The sequence below is a fragment of the Lithobates pipiens genome, unplaced genomic scaffold (genome assembly GCF_037356315.1).
Source record: "Lithobates pipiens isolate NorthernLeopardFrog02 unplaced genomic scaffold, aLitPip1_a1.2 Scaffold_13, whole genome shotgun sequence".
NCBI classification, from domain to species: domain Eukaryota; kingdom Metazoa; phylum Chordata; class Amphibia; order Anura; family Ranidae; genus Lithobates; species Lithobates pipiens.
The window spans coordinates 330,050,010-330,071,675 of record NW_027507718.1 but is presented as its reverse complement, the minus strand read 5'-3'; the positions used below and the strand labels follow the sequence as shown (position 1 = coordinate 330,071,675).

General features: G+C 46.1%; 1 protein-coding gene across 2 annotated transcripts in view; it reads right to left on the bottom strand.

The window, feature by feature from the left end:
• Positions 1–16,052, bottom strand: part of LOC143975034 (uncharacterized) — a 54,512-nt gene extending 38,460 nt beyond the window's left edge. For both annotated transcript variants that reach the window (XM_077476971.1, XM_077476972.1), the window contains exon 1: positions 15,933–16,052. In XM_077476971.1, the coding sequence (XP_077333097.1) occupies positions 15,933–15,987 (55 nt within the window). In that variant the 5' untranslated portion in view covers positions 15,988–16,052. The remainder of the gene's footprint in view (positions 1–15,932) is intronic.
• Between the last annotated feature and the right edge of the window lie 5,614 nt (positions 16,053–21,666).

The following is a 21,666-nucleotide window of genomic DNA, read 5'->3' as shown; positions in this document are numbered from 1 at the left end:
AAACAATATGTTGTTGATTATATTATATACAGTAGGTGATAGCACTCAGGTTTAATTGACCTGAACTGTGGGCAGTACAGTGATTAACACTTCCGTCTAGCAATACAATGGTCGCTGATTTGAATTCCAACCATGGCACTACCTGCCTGGAGTTTGCATGTTCTCCCTGTACCTGCATAGGTTTCCTCCGGGTACTCTGGTTTCTCCCACACTCCAAAAAGACATGCTGGTAGATTAATTGTCTCCTGTCTAAATTTGTCCTAGTATATGTATGAATGTGAGTAAGGGGCCTTAGATTGTAAGCTCCTTGAGGGCAGGGACTGATGTCAATATACAACATACAGTGCCTTGAAAAAGTATTCATACCCCTTGAAATTTTCCACATTTTGTCATGTTACAACCAAAAATGTAAATGTATTTTATTGTAATTACAGCTGCAAGTCTTTTTTGGCATTACCAGCTTTGCACATCTAGAGAGTGAATTTTGTCCATTCTTCTTTGCTCTGTCAGTTTGGATGGAGAGCATCTGTGAACAGCAATTTTCAAGTCTTGCCACAGATTCTCAATTGTTGACTGGGCCAGTCTTACACATGACTATGCTTTGATCTAAACCATTCCATTGTAGCTCTGGCTGTATGTTTAGGGTGGTCGTCCTGCTGGAAGGTGAACCTCAGCCCCAGTCTCAAGTCTTTTGCAGACTCTAACAGGTTTTCTTTTTTTTGCCCCTGAAGACCGTTTGAGTCAAAAACGCTTAGGGCTGGCTATTTGAGACTCCCACACTGCCTTTTTAAATGTTTTTTATGCCATTATTTTATTACACTATTGTGTTCCTTTTATGTCTCCTTGACTGTGAGAAATTTTTCCAATAAAACATTATTGGCTGATTTGCACTATATGGAGCACTTTTTTTCCCTATTTTTATCCCATTTCATCATCGGTGAACACTGAGTTGGATCTCGAGGTTTTGGATGAGCCTAAAGACCATCTTTGGCCGCGAACCCACAGTCCCAAGGTGTATCCCTGTGACCAGGATTCGCCATCATACCTAAAGAGAGCAATTTATGCGCATTTGACCCACTGCCATATGGTATGTGTGTCCACCACTGCTGGTAAGAGTACCTTATTGAGTGTTTTAAGTATCGATGTTCTCCGTGTCACGAGTATTGCATTCCCATGCAGCCATCTCTTTTGAGACATTATTGCCGATTTCCATCTGGATTTAAATCTTCCATGCAGACTCTCACCTACCAGTTTTTCACTGGCCACTGGACTTTAATTTGTACACTGTACACTATTGTTCATTTAAGGAATTTTACTTATTATTGCACATGGTTATCATATGCCTTAGCGCTACACATTTTTTTGTTTATATTCTTCTAAGATTGCCCTAAGATTGCCCTGTATTTGGCTCCATCCATCTTCCCATCAACTCTGACCAGCTTCCCTGTCCCTGCTGAAAAAAAGCATCCCCACAACATGATGCTACCACCACCATATTTCACGTTTGGGATGGTGTGTTCAGGTTGATGGTCAGTGTTAGTTTTCCGCCACACAGTGTTTTGCTTTTAGGCCAAAATGTTAAATTTTGGTCTCATCTGACCAGAGCACCTTCTTCCACATGTTTGCTGCCCCCCCTCCCCCCAATATGGCTTCTCTCAAACTGCAAACGGGACTTCTACTGGCTTTATTTCAACAATGGCTTTCTTCTTGCCACTCTTTGATAAAGGACAGATTTATGGAGTGTACGACTAATAGTTGTCTTGTGGACAGATTCTTCCACCTGAGCTGTGGATCTCTGCAGCTCCTCCAGAGTTACCATGGGCCTCTTGGCTGCTTCTCTAATTACTGCTCTCCTTGCCCGGCCTGTCAGTTTAGGTGGACGGCCATGTCTTGGTAGGTTTGCAGTTGTGTCATACTCTTTCCATTTTTTGATGATGGATTGAACAGTTCTCTATGAGATGTTCAAAGCTTGGGATATTTTTTTTTTTTTCAAATAACAATTTTTATTTTTCATGGTCGTAAAACAGAGATATCAGTGCAGGCATACAGCAAAAACAGCAAGGCTCCCAAAATCTGGAGGGCCCATTACAGGGATACAGCATATAGTAACTTGGTATAGGGCGGTATAGCAAAAACAGGCGGTTCGACCAGGGGGTGCAGAGCGGGACGAGAGACACAGAAAGTCAAGCGGCCGCACAATAAACCACGAAGCCGCCCAGGGTCTACTGCTCAGCTCGTATGCCACACGGGAAACAGGACAAAGACCATCAACAACATACACAAAAAAAAAGAAAAAAAGAGACGGAGAAAAGAAGAAGAGAGTGAGACAAGGAAGAAGAAACGGAAAAAGAAAAGGAGCTAGAGCGCCAGCGGTCTACATCACCACATCCAAACCGGTTCGCCATCAATCCTCCAGCAGCCGCCATCTCCCCCAGACCAGGTCATGCTCCTCCAGCTTATCCCTCAGTCTGGCTGTCATCTTCTCCATTAGCTCAACATCTTTGATCCTGGTGTATAAAGCCTCCCTTGACGGGGGCACCGGGCATTTCCAGTTTAAGGCTATCAAGCAACGGGCCGCTGTTAGGACGTGCCTGAGGAGCTTCCGACTAGGCCTGGCCAGTGTGGGCTGGGACAGGCCTAATAAAAACAATTTAGGGGAGTGGGGTACTGGGACGTCAAACAAGCGCTGGAGCAGCCTGCGGACCATTAGCCAGTACGGGGCGATCAAGGAACAGGCCCAGTAAATGTGGAACAGGGAGCCCCGCTCCTTCAGGCATCTCCAGCAGCGGTCCGAGGTGGAGGGGTATATTTTGTGGAGGATATCCGGGGTCTGATACCAGAAATAAATAATTTTGTAGGAGTTCTCCTTGTACAATGTGCACATAGAGGACTTGGCTGCCTGGCCCCACACCCCCTGCCAAGTCTCGAGGGAGAGCTCCTCACCCAACTCCCTCTCCCAGCGTCTCATATAGGAATGTTTACCCTTCGTTAGGAAATTATATGTGTTAACAATGCGATATATGTCCGAGATCAGGCCTCTGCGATGTCTGCCTTCCAGAATTATCTGTTCGAAAGGGGAGGGCGGGGAGAGACGCAGGCGAGGGGCTTTAGACTGCACAAAATGTCGAATTTGTAAATAGCTGTAGAACAATTCTTTGGGTAGGTCGTACTTGTCCTGGAGCTCCGAGAAGGACAAAAGCTGTCTTGTTCTGGGATCTACCAGGTGCCCTAAGTGGAACAGATCGCGCGAAGCCCAGGGCCAGGACATCTGATGGGTCAGGCCAGCCGGCAGGAGCGGATTATACAGGAAGGACGTCAGTGGGGAGAACTCCGAATGGAGACTGTGCTCGCGGGAGAGCTTCCGCCAGAGCAGACGGAGGTGAGCCATCGGCCCTAGAAGCCGACCCGAGTCCATCTCAACACTCGCACCCCAGAGGAAACTGTTCGGATGTACCGGGGCCAACCAGATTCTTTCGATCTCCGACCACCTATTAAACGATCTCTGTGGGAACCAGGATGCTATGGCCCGCAGCTGAGTGGCCTGGTAATAACGAACCAAATCAGGAAACGCCAGGCCGCCGTCTGAACGTGCGGCTGTCATAACAGAACTCGGGACCCGATGTCTCCTGTAGTTCCAAACAAATTTCAGCAAGTCCCTCTGGAGTGCGCGTAACTGAGCATATGGAACCGGGATTGGCAGTGTCTGAAACAAGTAAAGAAGTTTGGGGAGGACCACCATCTTAATGGACGTAATCCGTCCCAGGAGAGAGATGTGGTGGGTCTTCCATTTACGGATCAGATCCCTAATCGTCCGAAAGAGGGGAGGGAAATTGGCTTGGTACAGGGTACGGAATGACGGTGTAAGGAGGACCCCCAAATATTTAAGGGAGGAGCTTTCCCATTTGTATGGGAACGCGGAGCGCAAATGGGTCGTCTCAGCCGTGACCATGTTTAGAGGGAGGGCCACCGATTTGGAAGAGTTAATTTTGTAGCCCGAGAGCCCTCCATAGCGGTCCAGCTCTGAGTGGAGATTGGGTAGTGAGATCCTAGGCTGAGTCAGGGTGAGGATAATATCATCCGCGAAAAGCGAAATCTTGAATTCTCTACCCCTGACCGGGATCCCACGGATATCAGGATTACTTCTAATGGCAGCCGCCAGAGGCTCCACGCACAAGGCAAAAAGAAGAGGAGAAAGCGGACATCCCTGGCGAGTGCCATTAGCAATGGAGAAGGTGGAGGATGTGGCGAAGGGGGTCCTAACTTGTGAGGAAGGTGTAGTGTAGAGGTGTTGTACCGCGCGCAGAAACGGGCCCCGAAAGCCCATACGGTGCAGCGTGGCCTCCATGAAGGGCCAACTGAGGCGGTCGAACGCCTTCTCGGCATCCAAGCTTAAGACCAAAGACGCCATGTCACCCCTGTTCGCCACGTCAATGAGGTCAATGACCTTCCTCGTGTTGTCCCCCGCCTGTCGCAGGGGGACAAAGCCCACCTGGTCCTTATGTATTAGGGAAGGGAGGATCGTATTTAAGCGGTTGGCAAGGAGCTTCGTGAAAATTTTAAGGTCAGCATTCAGCAGAGCTATAGGCCGGTAGCTAGCGCAAGAAGTCGGGTCTTTGTCAGGCTTAGGAATGAGGGAAATAAATGAGCCCAGCATGTCGGACGGGACCGGGGTTTGGCGGAGAAAGGAGTTGAACAGTTTGGTTAGATGCGGGCTCAGGAGGGGTAAGAACGTCTTGTAATACTCGTAGGGGAACCCGTCCGGTCCCGGGGACTTATGGGCTGGGAGAGCCTTCACAGTCTCGAGGAGCTCTTCCTCAGTAATAGAGGCGTTCAACTCCTGGAGGTCCGCGTCCCGCAGTCGGGGTAGCACAATGTCTTCCAAATACTGGGCAATACGGGCAGACAGGCCCGGGGTCGGGGGGTTGTGGGGGATGTCAGGCCTATTGTACAAGTCCGTGTAGAAGTCCGCGAACGCGTCCACTATCGCTTGGGGGTGGGTCAAAAGGTCTCCCCCCCTATTTTTAACTTGGGCCGGAGTGGAGGCCACTGTGCGGTCTGCCAACTTCCGAGCCAACAGTGACTGTGCTTTGTTTCCCTTGTCGTAGTAGAGTTGACGTAGGCGGACCAGTGCTTTCTCTACCGACCCCAACACCAGGTCCCGAAGCGTCTGCCTGGCCTGGACAATTTGCTTAAGAGTGGATAGGGAGGGGGATGCCGCAAGACGGGCCTCTAAGGTCGCGAGTCGTTTCTCGGCCAGTAACCCAGCGGCCCGTGCGTCTCGCTTCAAGGCCGAGGACAGGGCAATACAACGCCCCCGGATGACCGCCTTGTGGGCAGCCCAGAGGGTAGTGAGGGAGATGTCTGGCGTAGCGTTCTCTACAAAGTAGTGCCGGAGCGAAACCTCCAGCTCCGCCTTTGCTGGGACATGCTGCAGGAGATAATTGTTCAGCCTCCAGGTACTGGGCTTACGGAGGGGGAGGTCCAAGTCTAGGGTCAGAGTTATGGGGGCGTGGTCAGACCAGGTGATGGGAAGTATATGTGCAGAGCGAGCCGCCCTAAGCGTCGCGTTGTTGACAAAAAAATAATCGATACGCGAGTGTGTGCTGTGGGGGGCCGAGTAAAAAGTGTATTGGCGGTCCTGTGGGTGCAAAGCACGCCAGGCGTCAAACAGTCCCCGCCTTCTGGTGATCTGGCGGAACAGCCTAGAGTCTCTGGAGGTCCTGGCCTGGGGTGCCCGAAGGTCTACAGCCAGGCGGTCACGGAGTGCGGATTGAGCAAGGTTGAAGTCCCCCCCTATCACCAGAAGTCCGGGGGGTGTCTTGAACAGGCGGGAAAGCACCCTGGACAGAAATTGGTGTTGACGGACATTAGGGGCATAGATGACGCAGAGGGTCAGGGCCTGTGTGCGCCATAGACCGCGGAGAATGATGTAGTGGCCTCGTGGGTCCAGGTATACGGAAGTGCAAGTAAAGGGGGTACCCTGTCGAAAAAGAATTGCGACTCCTGCCCTCTTCCGTGGGTTAAAAGCCTGATAGACCTGAGGGAAATATCTGGAGGCAAATGTAAAGGAGTCACCCCGGTCAAAATGTGTTTCTTGGACCAGCACTATATCCGCCCCTGCCTGCCGGAACTCCCTAAGCGCTAGGTGGCGTTTTTTGTTGGAGTTCAGGCCGTGTACATTAAGGGACAAAATCTTAGCCATGATCAAGTAAGGGTGGGGTACAGGGCATACTTAGCTTACTGAGATGGAGGCCTGGATGCCTCGGAAGGAGCGGCGACCACTGGAGGAGAGGCGGCGACCGGGAGAACCGCTGGCAGAGCGTCATAGGTAAGACCAGGGGGGGAGAAAGCCTAGAAAGAAGAGAAAGAAGAAAAACAGTAACAGAATACAAAAAAAAAGAGAACATTATCAAACAACAGGTCCGGGGGTCCTATAGGGACACCGGATCTGTACAGTTCCTTATCGACTCCCTGACCAAAAAATCCAGGAAAAAAGAACCCGGGTCAGGGAGGCACCAACAGTCCACACCACAAAAGGAACCAACTAGAGCAAAAACCACGGGGGGGGGGGGGGGCAGAAACCGTCCTGGAACTCAACCGGAATCAGCCCAGGGATAGAAAAATCAGGTGTAGCTTCGGCAATCGGGGGGAGGAGAGAGAAAAAAAAAAAAAAAAAAACAAAAAAAAAAAAAGGGAACCCCCCTAATACGGGGGGGAAGCTAAAGCTGCCAAGGGGAGACGACCACTGGACTGGGCCCGTCCAAGTCACTGATGTAAAGGTGAGTTGCGAGCCGGCTCCGGTCCTCTGTGCCGCTTGGTGGAGGGAACTTTCTGCCAGATCACCGGCGGAGGTGGCGGGGAGGCAATTAGGTCCCAGTCGGGTAACGTGGGGACTGGCAGGCCCAGGGTGTCACAAAAGGGGGCCAGGTCCTCCGGGAATCGGAGGGATGCAGATTTCCCCTGGTTTCTGGCCGTAAGACAGAAGGGGAATCCCCAACGGTAAGGTATGTCCTGGTCCTGCAAGGCTCGAAGAAGGGGCATCAGCAACCGCCGTTTTTGAAGGGTTATCCAGGAGACATCCGGGTAGATCTGGATCGGAGCATTGTCGAACATAAGGTTGCGGATGGAGCGGGATTTACGCATGATGTCTTCCTTGAGGGGGAAAGAATGGATCCGGCAAATGACATCCCTCGGCTTGGAGGCAGGACCTTTGGGTCGGAGTGCGCGGTGGGCCCTGTCCATTTCTATGGGTTTGGCTGGGTCTTCCCCCAACATCCCGTTAAAGAGAGCTTGCAAGGAGGCCTGCAGATCCTCAGGGCCCTCGGCTTCGGGGAGGCCGCGGACGCGGATGTTGTTCCGCCGACCCCGGTTGTCGAGATCTTCCACATGGCGCTGCATATCACGTAGTAGGAGCCGGTGATCTGAGTTCTCCACCTGGGTGCGATGGACAGCCAGCTTTGTCTCCTGGATCTCCTCCTCAGCCATCTCGACCCGTTCCGCTAGGTGTTTGAGGCCGGCGTGCAGTGACTGGATTTCAGAGCGACAGGTAGCCTTCACATCTGCTACAAGTTGTTTAAAGTCTTCTTTTGTGGGGATGGCTGTCAAATAGGCATGCCAGGGGGGATAATCACCGTCGTGATGCCTCGGCGGGGAAAGGGGTGGTGACGGGCGACGAGGGGAACCTCCCTGTCGCGGCCTTGCTGCCAAAGATGGGGGCCAGGACGGTGGGGGATCCAGATGGTCCGACCAGGACGTGGCATGGGGAGATCCGGATAAGGGGTCCTGACGGACTTCTAGCGGAAGTGGGGAGTGAGGACGGACCACCTGAGCATAGGTAGGGTGACTGGCTACTCGGGGTCGGGGCAGGCTGGCGTCCCTGGATCGAGGCAGTCTTTGGGCCTTGGGGGAAACGGGTGGCTGCTGCATAGGTGGGGCCCCCCCTTCAGCCAGGGGGGGTGCTGCGGCTCCAGCGGGACGGGAGGGGTCCTCCGTGGCCCCCAGCAGATAGGAAGAGATAGACCCCACTATGGCCGGGTCCGAGGCCGTCCGCAGCAAGCGGGGGAAGGCCTCAGAGCACTGAGTAGAGGAAGGGGGGGTCAGTGGGGCTGCAGCTCGCAGTCCCAGCACAGCAGAAGATGGGGTGGGAGAGGGGGAACCATCACTCACCCCTGGCTTTCCTCCAGCGTGCGGCGGCTCCTGTGGGGACCAGCGGCCATCCTGGGGGTCCGATCGGCTGCTCGCAGGCAGTGGAGGAGAGCGCCCATGCTGCGTCCCCGACGCCATCTTGAGGTCGCGGCCTACGCCGGATCGCGGCCTGTCCCCCTGCTCGGCCTGGGTGCTCCGGGATCCGCGGGGGGGGTCAGCGGTGTAGTGCGGGCTGGTCACGTCCCGGAGTGGGGCCGTATGGTGCTCCACGAAGAGGTCCCTCGGGTGCAGCGGGGGAGGAGGCGAGGCCGGACCCCTCCGCAGCGTGGCTGGGTCGGCCGGCGCCATCTTGCGGCCCCCGCTCGGCGATCCTCCCGGCTGAATAAAGAAGGCCTTCAGAGAGGCCGAGGAGCCCGGGGGCGGTTGGGACGACCCCCGGGCGGAAGAGGACCTGGTGGCCCGTGATCTCCCCATGGACAGCGGCGGAGAACCCCCGATATACGCCGATGTAGTGCTGGGCTGGAGGAGAGCTCTCACTCACAGCGTCCTTCCAGCTCGGCTTCCGGACACGCCCCCCGGGATATTTTTTTATAACTTAACCCTGCTGTAAACTTCTCCACAACTTTATCCGTGATCTGTCTGGTGTTTTCCTTGGCCTTCATGGTGCTGTTTGTTCACTAAGGTTATCTAACAAACCTCTGAGGGCTTCACAGATGGACTCTATTTACTAGTTAGGTGACTTCTGAAGGCAATTGGTTCCACTAGATTTTAGTTAGGGGCTGAATACAAATGCATGCCACGCTTTTCAGATATTTATTTGTAAAAAATGTATCATTTTCCTTCCTTCATTTTCCGTCCACTTCACAATTATGTGCCACTCTGTGTTGGTCTATCACTTAAAATCCCAATAAAATACATCTACGTTTTCAGTTTTAACATGACAAAATGTGGAAAATGTCAAGGGGCATGAATACTTTTTCAAGGCATTGTATATGTAAAGTACCTGTTTTAAAAATAAAAAAATAACTCTGGAAGCTGTGCCTAAAAAAAGGCAAGGAAAGGGCTAGTCACTAGTTTTGCTGGTGATCTTTTGCCCTTTACCGTGCCAAAATCAGCACATCAGTGTTTCTGGGTGGAGGTAGCCAACTTTGTAGAGGCAGGACTATGCTTACTCAAGCCAGAGCCTCTTAAAACAAGAACAGTGAGTAGTACAGTGGTGACATCACAAAATGTCACATTGAATATCCTGAGCCTAACAATAATGCCCTAGATTTGTGGCTGTATGCCCATCAGTGTAAAGCACACTTGCATATATGCCTAGGTTCAGGGTAATGCCTAAACACAACTAACATTTATAAATGTTCACTATAACAGCAAATCTTCATTTTTGTAGGCCAGTTCCACTAGAGAAGACCTGAACTCTGGAAGCTGCAATCAAAAAAGACAGGTTGTGGACAAAAAGGACTAGTCACCAGTATTGCCCGTGGTCTCTCTGCAGCTGATCTTTTCCCTATTATTGATTTAGCATGTCAAAATCTGCACTGTGTGTGTCTGAGTGTTTCTGAGAACAACCATATGTGAATGTGTGACTCAGAAAAAGCCTGTTATCAATCTCTGGGCTCAACCCCAGTGCTCACCGACCACATTCAGCTACAGCACAGTACAATGATGCTAGTTCCATGAATTTATAACAAGTTTACTCATATAAACAAATATGGGCTGTTACTCAACATGCCAGCACTCATTCTGACACTAGACGAGGTCTGTTGATTTCTTACACTTATATTACTACTTTTCATAAGCATGCTAAATGAACAGTCTGGTCATACCTATATGTATGTGAAATATTTTGTTGGTGCTAAGTCTTAATATATGCATTCATCGGCCATTTTATTAGGTACACCTTGCTAGCACCAGGTTAGACCCCAATTTTATTTCAGAACTGCCTTCATTTTTCATGGCATAGATTCAACAAAGTTTTGGAAACATTCCTCAGAGATTTTGGTCCATATTGACATGATAGCATCCACAGTTGCTGTAGATTTGTCGGTTACACATCCATGATGCAAATCTCTTGTTCCACCACATCCCAAAGGTGCTCTATTGGATGAGATCTGGTGACTGCGGAGGCCATTGGAGTAGTGAACTCATTGTCATGTTCAAGAAACCAGTTTGAGACGATATGAGCTTTGTGACATGGTGTATTATCCTGCTGGAAGTAGCCATCAGAAGATGAGTAGTTGTCATAAAGGGATAGACATCATCAGCAACAATATTCAGGTAGGCCGTGGTGTTTTACCGCTTAAGATCCGCGCTATAGCCAAATGACGGCTACAGCGTGGACCTGCTTTGCTGGAACAACGTCTATTGACGTCGTCCCGTGCAAGAGCGGCCTGCGTGCCCCCTGAGGGGCGCGCGCGGCACGCTCTGTAATCAACGAGTCTATGAGACTCGCCTGATCACGGATCGAAGCAAGGGGTCGATCCCGACCCCTTACCACGTGATCAGCTGTCAGCCAATGACAGCTGATCACGTGATCACAACAGAGCCGGTAATCAACTATTTTCTTCCTCGTGCTGAGGAGAAAAAAAAATCTGATCACCGGCGGCCATGAGAGGGACTTCAGTCCCGATCACAGCCAAGTCATCAGTGTGCACCTGCCCCCTGCCAGTGCAACATACATATAGTAAAAGTGCCACCCATCAGTACCACCCCTTAGTGCCCATAGTGCCACCCATCAGTGCCCATAGTGCCACCCATCAGTGCCCATAGTGCCACCCATCAGTGGCCACAGTGCCACCTATCAGTGCCCACAGTGCCACCTATCAGTGCCCACAATCTGCCTCAACAACAGTGCTGCACCTCATATGCCACATATCCGTGCCCATCAGTGTCATCTACCAGTGCCCATCAGTGCCCCCCATCAGTGCCACCTATCAGTGCCCACCAGTCCCATCTATCAGTGGTACCTATCCGTGCCCATCCGTGCCACCCATCTGTGCCACCCATCCGTGCCATCTTATCTGTGCCCATCAGTGCCGCCTTATCTGTGCCTATCGGTGCCACCTTAACTGTGCCTATCAGTGCCCACCAGTACAGCCTATCAGTGCCCACCAGTGCCGCCTCATCAGCACATTTCAATGAAGGAGAAAAAGGACCTGTTTGCAAAATTTTATAACAAGCCTTTAACCACTTCCCACCCGGACAATGAACATATACGGCCAGGTGGGAGCCGTTTACTTCTGATAGGACGTTCAGGAACGTCCTTCAGAAGGAGCGGGATCGCGCGTGCCCGCGCAGCAGCGCGATCCCAATGTGCTCGTGTCACCCGGACACGGCGCATCTCAGATCGGCAGGAGGGCTCTGTGATTGGCCCTCCTGATCCCATGACGGCCATGTCCAATCACGGCCGTCATGTGATGTAAACAAACAGCTGGTTGCTAGGCACCAGTCTAGTGTAAACACACAACACACCACACAGTATAAACACAGTCCCCACATATGTCCCCAAAACACACATGTCCCCAAAACATACATGTCCCCAAATAATAAAAACACATGTCCCTAATAATAAAAACATGTCCCCCACATATGTCCCACTAAAATCACATGTCCCAATGATTATCTGCACACATATGTCCGTGATCACCTGCACACATATGTACATGATCATTTGCGTACATATGTCCGTGATCACACAAACCAATTATTATACACTTAACAGAATTTTTTTTACCAAAAACATGTAGCAGAATAAATTTTGGCTTAAATTTATGACAAAATTAGATTTTTATTGGATTTCTTTTAAAATAGAAAAAAGAAAATATTGTTTTTTTTCCAAATTTCCGCTTTTTTTGCGCTTATATCGCAAAAAAAAAAAAACGGAGTCGTGAATAAATACCACCAAAATAAAGCTCTATTTGTGCGAACAAAATGATAAAAATGTCATTTGGGTACAGTGTAGCATGACCGCGCAATTGTCACTGAAAGCGCTAGAGCGATGAAAGCTGAAAATTGGGCTGGGAAGGAAGGGGAAGTGCCCTGTATTGAAGTGGTTAAACATGATTTTTTTTTTTTTTTTTGCATCTTTTTTTGTTTGTTTAGCAAAAAACAAAACTCCGAGCTGTAATTAAATACCACCAAAAGAAAGCTCTATTTGTGGGGAAAAAAATGATAAAAATTTCATTTGGGTACAGTGTAGCATGGCCGTGCAATTGTCACTCAAACTGCATCAGCGCTGAAAGCTGAAAATTGGTCTGGGCAGGAGGGGGGTTTAAGTGCCCAGTAAGCAAGTGGTTAAACAATGCTCAATTGGTACTAAGGGGCCCAAGGTGCGCCAAGAAAATATCCCCCACGCCATTACACCACTACCACCAGCCTGAACCATTTCTACAAGGCAGGATGGATCCATGCTTTTATGATGTTTACACCAAATGATGACTCTACCATCTAAATGTCACAGCTGAAATCGAGACTCATCATTTTTCTAGTCTTCTATTGTCCAATTTTGGTGAGCCCCTGCAAATTGTAGCCTCAGTTTCCTGTTCTTATCTGACAGGAGTGGCACCCAGTGTGCTCTTCTTCTGCTCTGGTTCATCTGCTTCAAGGTTTGATGTGTTGTACCTTCATAGATGGCAATCTGCATACCTTAGTTATAACGAGTGGTTATTAGAGTTACTGTTGCCTTTCTATGATCTCATACCAGTCTGCCTAGTCTCCTCTGACTTCTTACATCAACAAGGTATTTTTGTACAACAATTTCCGCTCACTGAATATTTTCACCCTAGAGATGGTTGTGCATTAAATTCCAGTAGATCAGCAGTTCTTGAAATACTCAGACCGGCCCATCTGGCACAAACAATCATGTCACCTTCAAAGTCAATAAAATCCCTTTTCTTCCCCATTGTGATGCTCGGTTTGAACTTCAGCAAGTCATCTTCACCACGTTTAGATGCCTATATGCATTGAGTTGCTGCCATGTGATTGGCTGATTAGCAAATTGTCTTACCAAACAATTGAACGGGTGTACTTAATAAAGTGGCCGGTGAGTGTATTTCTTTGTGCACACATATCAATAGCATATTTTAAAACCATTAATATATCAGGATTTTTTTTACTAAAGGAATAACGACTGTTCACTTTGCAAAGTTATTTTCACATTGAGAAGAAGTGAATGTTCACTTAGCATAGCAAATAAGGAAACACTGTCTTCACTTTAATTATCCAATCATATACAAGCAAAAAATCCTGGCTGGGCATTCAAAAGATACATATAGTTATCTTATTTATTAAGTTATTATCTATCTATTCCAACATGAATATTTATCTTGCTAAATGAACATTAGTGGTCTTTTAGTTGATTGCTTCATTCTGAACATAGTTACATCCCCAGTTATAAGAGAGTGTACACACTTATGCAACTTTATTTTTGTTGTTTAGTTTTACTTCCCCCCGTAAAAGATTTCAGTTTGTTTTTCAATTGAGTTATACAGTTCATAGATCACATTAAAGTTGGAAAATGTTCTGAAATGACTTATATTTGTCTCTTTTTTTGTCACAGAAACCTGCCATTTTAACAGGGGTGTGTAGACTTTTTATATCCAGTGAATCACCTGTGAGCAACTATATTACTAACATAGCAAGATAGGGGAATTTTAGGGACAGACATTAGAACATTTTTTTTTAATTGTTAAACAAAAAAAAATCTTTAAGTGGAAGTAAAGCCTCTTAAAAAAAATACACCCTAAAAGACAAAGGCATAATGAGCTAGTATGCATAGCATACTACCCTGTTTCCCCAAAAATAAGACCTAGCATGATTGTCAGTGATGGCTGCAATATAAGCCCTACAATATAAGCCCTACCCCCCAAATAAGCCCTACCCTGTTTCCCAAAAAATAAGCCCTACCCCGAAAATAAGACCTACAAGGACTTTAACTAGCGCTTATTTGGGGGTAGGGCTTATATTGCAGCCATCACCGAAATCACTCTAGGTCTTATTTTCGGGGAAACAGGGTAGCTCTTTATGAATTACTTACCTGAGATCGTAGCCCCCGCATCGGCCCTCGCTCGCCTCCTCCGAAGCCACCATTTATCCCGGAATGACGTCACTCCCGCGCATGCATGCTGGTGCCGTTAGAAACGGCACGCCCAGTGCGCCCGATGTTTACGGCGCATTCACTGTAGACTATTTCTGCAAATATCTCCTAAACCTTTTAGGTTTGGGAGATATTTATTGCATCTACAGGTAAGCCTTAATGCAATTTTACCTGTAGGATAAAGTGGTTGTTGGGTTTACAACTACTTTAAGTTCAAAATTTGCTGCATGGCAGGTAGTTGACACCAATACACCTTAGAAAAGAGAAGATGTTTTTTTGGAGTGCCAGTTACTAACTGTATTCATCCCTAACATCATCCAGATTATGGCAAGCCATACACATTTCATTTTCTACTGCCAACTGTTGTAATCAAACAGCCAAAGCTCCAATGGCAGTCTGAAAACACAAACAATTACTACTGTACATCTGATTGGATACAGTCACTGTTCGGCTGACAGTTTTCCACCCGGTTCCTTTAATTTTTCAACTGAAATTTGTTGAGTTGGGCAGTGCCAATAGGGTTGAACTTTGGACAATTTATCAGGGATTTACTGAGATTCGGATGGCTTAACTATGACCATTGACCATCTTCTTGTGTGGGGCCTTGTGTCACAAGAGAAGAGCCAGAAATGGAGGGAGCACATTCTAGTTGAAGCCGTCATCAATGTCACTTAGCTGTCCCATGTAAATACACCTACAGTGCCCTGAAAAAGTATTCACACCCCTTGAAAATTTCCACATTTTGTGATGTTACAACCAAAACTGTAAATGTATTTTATTGGGATTTTATGTGATAGACCAACACAAAGTTGTACATAATTGTGAAGTAAAAGGAAAATAACAGATGGTTTTCAATTTTTTTTACAAATAAATACCTGCAAAAGTGTGGCATGCATCTTTAATTTATATTGTAATATTGAGGCGTTATCGTTACTTTAACTGCATGTTAAAGTAAGATCATAAAAACAAACTATGGGGGTTATTTACAAAAAGGCAAATCCACTTTGCACTGGAAGTGCACTTGAAAGTGCAGTCGCTCTAAATCTAAGGGGTAGATCTGAAATGAGGGGAAGCTCTGATGATTTTTTCATCCAATCATGTACAAGCTAAAATGCTGTTTTTTATTTTCCTTGCATTTCCCCCTCGGATCTACAGCGACTGCACTGCCAAGTGCACTTTCAGTGCAAAGTGGATTTTCCATTCATAAGTAACCCCCAAAGTGTATTTGTATCCAGTTCAATACAAAGCTTTCACATATCAAAGACAAAAAAGCTGATTTACTAAATGAGTTGAGAATCTTCACTCAATAAAGTGTGTGACTATTTACGTCAGTTATCCATTCATATAAAAAGTTCCTGCACATTTTGAATACCCAATCATGGTCAGCTGGAGAAAGCAAACATAAAATTAGCATTTTACATGATTGAATAATTTGAATCCTCATCAATCATTTTAAGAAAATATGCACACAGTTTATTGGCTCTAGATTTTCAGCAGCTTTAGTAAATCAGCCTGATTATCAGCTATCAAAAACAAATAGTAACCCTACTAAGTAAGTAGTCACAACAATAGTGGTGGTGATGGTTGTGATGATAATAATATTGGTCCAGGAATAAACATTACTATACTATCTTGGGACTGCCAACTGTCAGTATACATTTTTTAAATTACAAAAAATATGAGTGCTTACCTGAGATAAAAAGTAGAACATGTTTAGTCTGACACACCCTGTACTGGAGAATCATCTTTGTATGTTCAAAAAAAATAAAAAGAGTAAAGCCACTTCCTTTACCAACTGATGACAGGAAAATACTGAGTGTTTTTCAAACCTAAAGCTCATTTTTACATACATAGTGCTGAGAGCTGCTAGCCAATTGTAAGGAGCTATGTGAGCAACCACAGAACTGGGTGTGCAGAGTAGAAGCCAGTATCATAAGAAAGATGCAGACGATGATTTATTTACTGAAATGTCATAATGGCAGAGTCTGAACATGAGAACCAAAAAAGCATAAAATAAACAAAAAGAAAATAGCAGACATAGACAGTGTGAGTTTAAATATATAAACTACTGGAATTTAAAAGTATGTCAAATGCAACTCAAAGATATATCATTTAAACAAATGAGACCTTGCCTGTATAACAAACTGGGCAAATACTATATTTTTATTTATTTTTCTTACACAAAGCAAAACAAGTCATAACGTGACTTCTACCCAAATTTCAGCTATCTGCAAAAGCATAGTGTTGCCCACTTGCATTTACAGAAAATTTAAGTGGATTAAGAGTGGATATAGAAAAGAATCACCCCCCACCTAAAATAATCACATTTTGTTGGTTTGCAGCCAGAAATAAAGACACAGTTTTTGTTTTATCCTGCTGTATTTACTCAACTTATAACATCAAAGTGAAAGATATAACTCCAAAGTGTCAGAAAACAAAACAAAAAAAAATAGCTTCATTGAGTTGGAAAAAGGATCACTCCCATTATGGCAGTACTTTGTTGAACCACCTTTTCCTTTAATTACAGCCTTTAGTCTGTTGAGATATGTCTCTACTAGCTTTGCACATCTAGACTTTGCAATATTTGCCCACTCTTCTTTGCAGCACTGCTTAAGTTCATTTAAATTTGATGGTGACTGTTTGTGGACTGAAGTCTTCAAGTCATTCCACAGATTTTCAATATGGTTTAAAATGTTTGTAACTGTAAAAAAAAAAAAAAGAGAGAAACTGTTCCCTTATAGCAGATTAAAAAGAACCGTGCTTGTACTGTCTAATCTGCTCCTCTCTAAACTGTAAAAAACATGGCTGATCCTACCACTTCTTGCGTCCCCCTCTATAAGCTGACCATTATAATCATGGCTGCTGAGCCCTTAGCACCGTGGTCAGCTTATGCCCCTCCATCATCCGCAGCTCTCTTCTGTCCTCCTCACCCCCTCCCTTTCTGTCTGTCAGCTCCTGTGTCTGTGTCTCTGTCTCCGTCCTCTCCTACCGTTATTCGTAATAAAAAAGCTTTAAAAATATCCTGGCAGCCCCACTCCTTTATCTGGCAATAACTGACTCTTCAAGCTTTCTTTTACAAAGATGCTTTAAAATGCCCTTTTCCAGTGATCTTCAGGCTCTGCTACTACAAACCAAGGCTACAGTGGGAGGTGTCACAGCTGTCACGTGACTCCTGCCCGACGTCAGTGGGAGATTGCTGTAGTCCTTGATCATAGTAGCAGAGTGGCTGGAAGTCACGTAACCAGTCTGAAGATCACTGGAAAAGGGTATTTAGAGGCATCTTTTAAAAAAAACACAATTACAATTTTTTTGGGGTTAAAAACAAAAAAGCAAATGTCATAAAAGTAAAATACTATGGGTGGGGCTTTCCAACTGTGGAAACATTTCAGACAATATCTTTCTTACTGATGTTCCTAGCAGAAACTAGAAAAACGTTTCTCTTATCTCGTATAAAACCTTCTGTGAGCCAACCAGATGTGTCAGTTGTATCATAAGAAAACGTAAAGGTGGTTTCCCAAAAGAGCTGTCAAATTCAGTGCAGTCAATTAGGACGTCATTTTGAAGGAGTATTGCAGCTAAAGCATAGTTTGTAACTCTTTAACACAAACAGTGTTTCCCCCTGTATTTATTCAGTTTAGCTCCCTCCTCCCAGAATTCCCAAATGCACTTATTTTATACTGTAGCTGTTTAAATACCAGCTGTGTCTTCCTGCATTGAAGACTTCCTTTTAGAGTCTACAAGTCTGATATAAGATTTTATTTATTGACATAGCCTTCTGTCAACCTGCATGAGCATGGCAAAGAAAGCCTATGCGCCTGCAAGCACCATCATGCGTATTAAATAGCCCATCTGTCTATTTAAGGCCAATTTGTTATACATTATCAAGTTTGATAGCTTGTGGGTGTGGTGGTTTGCATTTTGGATTGAAGTCAGTTGCTGTCCTGACCTTAGCTGGGATTGTTGACTATGTGTGTGTAGCTTGTTCTGGCTTTGACATTGGACTCTGGTTACAGCTGGCATTGACCTTTTGTCTATTCTTCTCAATTTCTTTTCTGTCTTGCCTTCTGGCACTGATGCCACCTGTCTGGTGATTACCTTTAGTCAGTCTGAGTACCAGTGTACAAGCATGAAATATCCTAAAATGGCTGGCATAATTAAAGTGTGCAGAAGTAATCATCTGGAAGGCAAGATTATCACACATAGTCAAATTAGAAAAAAAATACATGTTAGAGCCTTGTGATGTGAACTATTGTACTAGCCCTGTGATTAGTAGTCAATCAAGTCTGAAATACTTATTGCTAACTAAAGGATTCTAGGGACCACCAATGCATTCAGGGAGGATGCTAGGAATTATAGATCAGCCATTGTCACATCAAACCTAGTCATTTACTATTCTGACACATCTTAACCCCATTTTTTCAACTTTGGGCCTCAAAGGCAGAACATGGTTTGCTTAATAAACTACTCAGTCATGCCTATGCAGCGGTGGCTCCTGCAGAGCACGTGCTATGCATTTTTTTCAAAAGTTAAAATGACCTAAACTGCAGTTTCGTTTGAGTGCAATTATCTAAATTAGACTTCAGCATCAGTCTGACTGGACTGTGAGACGTTCAGCCTGGCCACAGGGGGCACTGTCTCTTCTGGCAGGCATTGAAACTATGATCTGGTTAGTTGTTTAAGTTACTTTCTCTCGGAGCCTGGCGCACTCACTGTGCTTTCTGGGAGAGGGTACTTAAGATGCGGACGTCACATGGTTCGGGGTTCCAGTCCAGAATGATGTACTGACTTCATGGTCCTGGTCCTCCTGACCAGTCCCCAGGAAGGCTATAGCCAAAGATCCACCCAACCCTCTCATCCCAATTTAAGAGACTGTTCATTGTCTACGTTTTACAAATAAAATCCATTCAAGAGGATCTGTTGTCGGTCTCTCAAGTTACCGGGCCATTAACATGGGACACCCCTAGACGTACAACGATGAGAACAGAAGGTAACGGTAAGCCCAAATCTAACCAGCAGCTTCTTCAGGGGTTAGTGCTACACCTAGATACTTTCATGCATTTCCCTTGAACATAATTTCCTTAATCATGAACATGGTAATTAGGAGCTGCTGCTGAGACTTGTATACAGTATGTACCTTTTTTGTAATGTATTGTACTCTTTAAATCTGATGACTGGGTTGTTTCTGATAATTTTTATATCCTTTATTCTTGATATATCTTGCGAAACAGATGCATTGGGCAAAAATCTCAGTATCTACATTGTATGGCCTCACAGTATATCCTCAAGCACACACACAAATACCTCTTTAATATGAATAATGAAAAAATCTAGCATTGTGGTGATTAGCCACTTCTCTGAAATTGTAACCATTTTCTGTTCGTATGTGGCACATCCTGCCATGCATCATGCCATCTATTTTTTACACAAGAGATGTGACTCATTTGGAAAAAAAAATTTTTTATCGCATGATATTTCAGTATGATATTTTTGTTTTACACACATATATAACCCTGCTTTTATTTTTCATCATAATATAATGGAGATGATAATAACATACTTATCAAATGCAAATTTGCAAACTACTACCAAGTAGACCCTTGAAAATTGTACTCAGGACAAATAACCTGATAGTGGATATTGAACTCAGAATGACAATCTGAACAGCTATGAATCATTTAAAAATAAGTGATATTCTGCAGAGAAAGTAAAATCTAACCAATAAAACCACGTTTCGAGAACTGTTCTTGCACATATGTAGTTGCCATGAGCAGAAGTTCCTCCTTAGATCTAATTTCATTAAAGTGAATCTTCACTTCCCCACCCTTTTTTTAAAATCCCTGCTTATTTTATTGTGGGATATGCCACAATTAAGATACTCACCCACCCAGTGGATCTCAGCAGCCTCCACCCGGGTCACGTGCTGCCATATTTGTGGGTGACGGCATTGGGGGCTGATGGTTCTTTCCGGGTTCATCAGGCCTCTGATGTAATGCGAATAGGCCTGCCCCACTCCTTTTTTGTCAATGAAGGACTATGCCTCCTGGGATATGTGACATGCATATCCCAGGAGGCACAGCAGGGTATAGTATATGGTGTAGCATCACAAAAAAATGTGCCCATCCAGCAAAGAGACATTTTCATAAAGCGAAGAGACATCCCCAAATAGTAAACAGACAGCCCAATCCAGCAGAGACATCCCAATATATTTAGCAAGAGACATCCCCATATATTCAGCAAAAAGACATTTCCATAAATTCAGCAAAGAGACATTTCTATAAAGCAGAGACATCCCCCTATTGTAAAGAGACAGCCCAATCCTGCAAAGAGAAATGCCCAGTCCAGCAAAGAAACATTCCCCCTCCCCCTATCCCTATATACCACTAATAACTTGGATCCCCTCCTGGCCCGCCTTCAGAAACAGACCAGGCAGTGGATGGACTGCCACTAGACCTTATGGAAAGGGCCAATGTACTCAAAATGATATACTTACCGAGACTTCTATACATCCTTGCTAACTCTCCATGCTGAATACCGAAATCCACTTTTAAACGAATAGACACAATATGCACAACTTTCCTGTGGAAGGGTGGTTCCCCAAAGTGGCACTTGAGACACTGCGGCTGCCAGCACACCTGGCAGGCCTGGTGTTTCCAAATCTTTTCCTGTATTATCCGGCTTCTCAGCTGGTGCACATTCACGATTGGTTGTGCCCAGCCCTATGCAATGCCTGCACCTCCACAGAAGGGGCCATCGCATCTTCCCTGGAAACCTTTGCATAATATCATTTATAGAGGCCAAGTCCCTTACCGCCCCAGTACCTCTATGCTTAACACCTCTCTTTCATTATTCCGCTATATTATCACAAAGATAACCAAAAATACTTGGCTAAAGTCTCCAAACAACCCCCTGTGGTTCAACCTTAATCTTTAGGAATTGTTTTCCCTCCCGGACCCCATTCGATGGTACTCCAAGGGGGTTAAATATCTATGCCACTTGTACAATGCTCAGGGTTTTAAAACCTTCTACCAGCTACGCTTAGGCCGCGTACACACGGGCGGACTGTTCGCCCAACCTTGTTCGGCAAACAGTTTCATCAAACAGTCCGCTCAAAATTTGCATGAGCGGACTTGCCCACACACGAGCGGACTGTTTGACGAACAAGGTTGGGCAAACAGTTCGCTCAACTTTTGAAATGAACGGACTCGCCCACGTAAGGCGGAGGCAAATCCGCCCATTTCGAGCGCGTGTACAGGTAGGCGGGGCCCGCGAAGGAGACGTCGCGGGCTCCGCCGCCTGGAATGGGCTTAAAGGGGAACCCCAACGCCGAAAAAAATCGGCGTGGGGGTTCCCCCCAAGTCCACACCAGACCCTTGTCCGAGCACGCTACCCGGCCGGCCAGGAAAGGGGGGCGAGCGAGCGCGCCC